This window comes from Corylus avellana, chromosome ca6 (genome assembly GCF_901000735.1).
Source record: "Corylus avellana chromosome ca6, CavTom2PMs-1.0".
In the NCBI taxonomy this organism is placed as follows: domain Eukaryota; kingdom Viridiplantae; phylum Streptophyta; class Magnoliopsida; order Fagales; family Betulaceae; genus Corylus; species Corylus avellana.
The window spans coordinates 9140356-9143243 of record NC_081546.1 but is presented as its reverse complement, the minus strand read 5'-3'; the positions used below and the strand labels follow the sequence as shown (position 1 = coordinate 9143243).

The 2888-nt window shown below is 37.7% G+C and overlaps 1 protein-coding gene across 2 annotated transcripts; it reads right to left on the bottom strand.

The window, feature by feature from the left end:
* Positions 1-1077: 1077 nt before the first annotated feature.
* Positions 1078-2824, bottom strand: LOC132184834 (transcription factor bHLH96-like). Of its 2 annotated transcripts, XM_059598607.1 has the most exons (4): positions 2648-2824; positions 2104-2531; positions 1397-1771; positions 1078-1307 (listed from the first exon to the last, which is right to left on the bottom strand). In XM_059598607.1, the coding sequence occupies exons 2-4, from the start codon at positions 2470-2472 to the stop codon at positions 1212-1214; spliced, it is 840 nt and encodes a 279-aa protein (XP_059454590.1). In that variant the 5' UTR covers positions 2473-2531; positions 2648-2824; the 3' UTR covers positions 1078-1211. The 2 variants fall into 2 exon arrangements, with proteins under 2 accessions (XP_059454590.1, XP_059454589.1); XM_059598606.1 differs by having other exon boundaries at positions 2104-2824.
* Between the last annotated feature and the right edge of the window lie 64 nt (positions 2825-2888).

The window sequence follows — 2888 nt, the reverse complement described above, 5'->3', positions numbered from 1 at the left end:
CACTGATATTTTTGTTGAACTAAACCTTTAATCATTCATTGCAATTATCATTGGTATTAGTGTTGAACCCTTTAATAAATGGTCATTAATCTCGTGAGTCTTCTTGTGAGATTGTGTACTTGATTAATTGAATCGCAAGCTTTTAATACCCCAATAGCCATCAACCGGCTGAACTGGTGTGAGTTTTGGACTTGACTCTCTCATATGACTAACAAGCTTGACTTTCTCATATGGCTAACAAACTTGAACTTAAGACTATTGTCCACTCGACATCTGGACAACACTCCTAAAAGTGTTTCAACACTTATATCAGAAGGAGGAAATCAAAGAATTAGTTGTTAGAGTAAAAATTATTGGATTGCATGTAATAAATTGATCAATAACTACATATTTTCAAAGTGTCTAAATCCAAGTATAACTACGAGTTTTATGTATTGTGTTATGAATCGAGTCAATAATAAAAATATAACCCGTGTGGGCTTCCGAGTGTCGCACATGTATATAGCCCTTTCAAAGTCGAGGTAACTTAATTAATTACTTTATGTTCTTTCCATCTCTTTTCATCTTTATCTTTTGTTGTAATTTAAAATTTAATTAGATCTTAGAGTAATGTTCCTGATTTCGACTACCCTAAACTTCGTACTATATCTTTCATTTATATAATGAGTTAAATATCTCATTTTGTTAAGTCTTACGTACTTATTGAAGAGAAGGTTTGAGCTTACGATGGAAATGAAATGTTTAAGAGTAATGCTCATTTTAAGTGGCGTCATATATCAATTATTTTAAAAAAAAATATTTAAAACATTTCATGTCGGTCGTTGTAAAGTGAGTGTAAAAAATGAAGCTGAAAAAAAAAAAAAAAAATACCTCAATGTTTAACTGTTGTGAAAAATATATATATATAGATATAACCTACAGCACCTTCCGTGATTGTTGATGCGTAGACTGTAGAGTAAAGAATATATATATATATATATATATATAACTATTATTATAACTATTATTTTATGAGCAGCAGGAAACATGCAGCGAATTGGGAAGAAAAAAATTGTAGTCTCAGAAGAAAACGGGGAAGAATAAAACAAGAATCGAGTCTGAGTCATTCTGAGAGGGAGAGGAGAACCCCAATTACAAAAGAAATTTCTGGAAGAAAACAGAAAAAAAAAAAAAAAAAAAAAAAAAGGAAAAAAGGTAGCGTAATAAAGTTCTCAGGTGAAAGCTGCTTCTTCCTGCATTCTTCGTAGCATTTGATTAACGGCCGCAGCTATTTCATCTACTGTATTCAGCTGGCTCCCTTCCTCAACCTGTCCAGATTTTAATTTGATTAATTAACCATTTTCGATAATATAATCGTAAAATTGGCAAAAAAGAAAGAAAGAAAGAATCAACTGACCTTCACGCTGACTGAATAGAGGACCATTTGATCGACCGTTGTAACATTCAGGTGGAGAATGGTGAGCCTCAGAGTTTGAAACGCCGCCACCATCTTCAACAGCTGGCCGGGCTGTTTCCTTGAGAGTATCTTCAGGTTGGCGTGGCTCTCGACCATCGTAACTTCTATGTCCGCCGCTGCAGCCGCCGTAGATTCGTTTTCTGCGGCACGTGTCGAGTACTGTGGGAAGATGAAGAACTGGGCCAACGGGGAATTGGAAGAAACCCATGACTCTGTTTCTTGCTTTGTCGTCTTGTCGCCCTCCATGAACTGTAGAAGCTGCTCCAGCTCCTTCACGAAATTAATTGCGCCTCCGATTATGGACGCTTGGTCACCCTATATATATATATATATAATTAATGGCGTTGTGAGGAACATGCACATGGCGGATCAATGATGTGAAATTTTTTTTATAAAAACAGAGCCGATTTCAGAAAGTTGTGCAATTATTAAAATCTTGGGTTTCGTAAATATTTATAGCCGATCATCATATTGTAATCAGAGACCTGCTACTAATTTTAAATTTTATTCTATTACAATTTTATAAGATTTATTATTTTAAAAAATATGTCGCAACATATTATTTGAAAATTAACATGTTCAACATTTTTCTTCAAGTGACATGGGGAAAGAGAAAGGAAAAAGAGAAGGGTGAAAAAGTCACCGACCCGTTGGACATAAGAAGGTGGCATCAAGGAGCGGAGGACGGCGAGATATTCATTCATCTGTTTGCGGCGGTTGCGCTCAACAGCAATGTGGGTCATCCTCTGGTTCTCGACGTCCTCCTTGTTCCGGCTGCTCTTCGTGCGCCGTCGCTTGCGGCGGCCTGTGGTGGTCGCCGGAGGTGGGTGAATTAGTCCCGTAAAAGATTGGTCGTCGGCGCAGGCCGCCTCAGGGGAAGAATTGGGATCGCAGTCCTTAAAACTCTGCATCACTGAAGGAGACGAGGAATCCCAACTCGCATCAAGAATCCCAAGAAGAGCTTTATCTTCTTCTTTCAGAGCAAGATCATAGCCCCCCCAAGCAGCTCCTCCCATGGAGTAAAAGTCAGAACAACCATAAGTACTGAATGGATCTTGTGGGTAAATCACAGCATCTAGCGCCATTTTTGAGAAGATTACAGAGAGCTAATTAATAAATTAAAGCTCTCAAAATCTGAAGGAAAAGGCGAAAGAAGAACTAGTTCGTGCCCTGTAGACCAAACAAACTCACCTTTATATAATATCCATCCATGGACTCCATTATGAAGGGCAGAGAGCAACAAGCTACAGAGTCTTGCACGTGAGATTTCATGGTAGACTAGTCAGTAGTCAATACTCACACACACTAGTAGACCTAGAAGGAGAGAGAGATTCTCTTGGGCTCTTAGTATTGGAAAAACAAATACATTTTTTTCTTTCTCCTGGACTGACGAGACTCTTTATAATTCTTAAACAACACACACACAGAGATT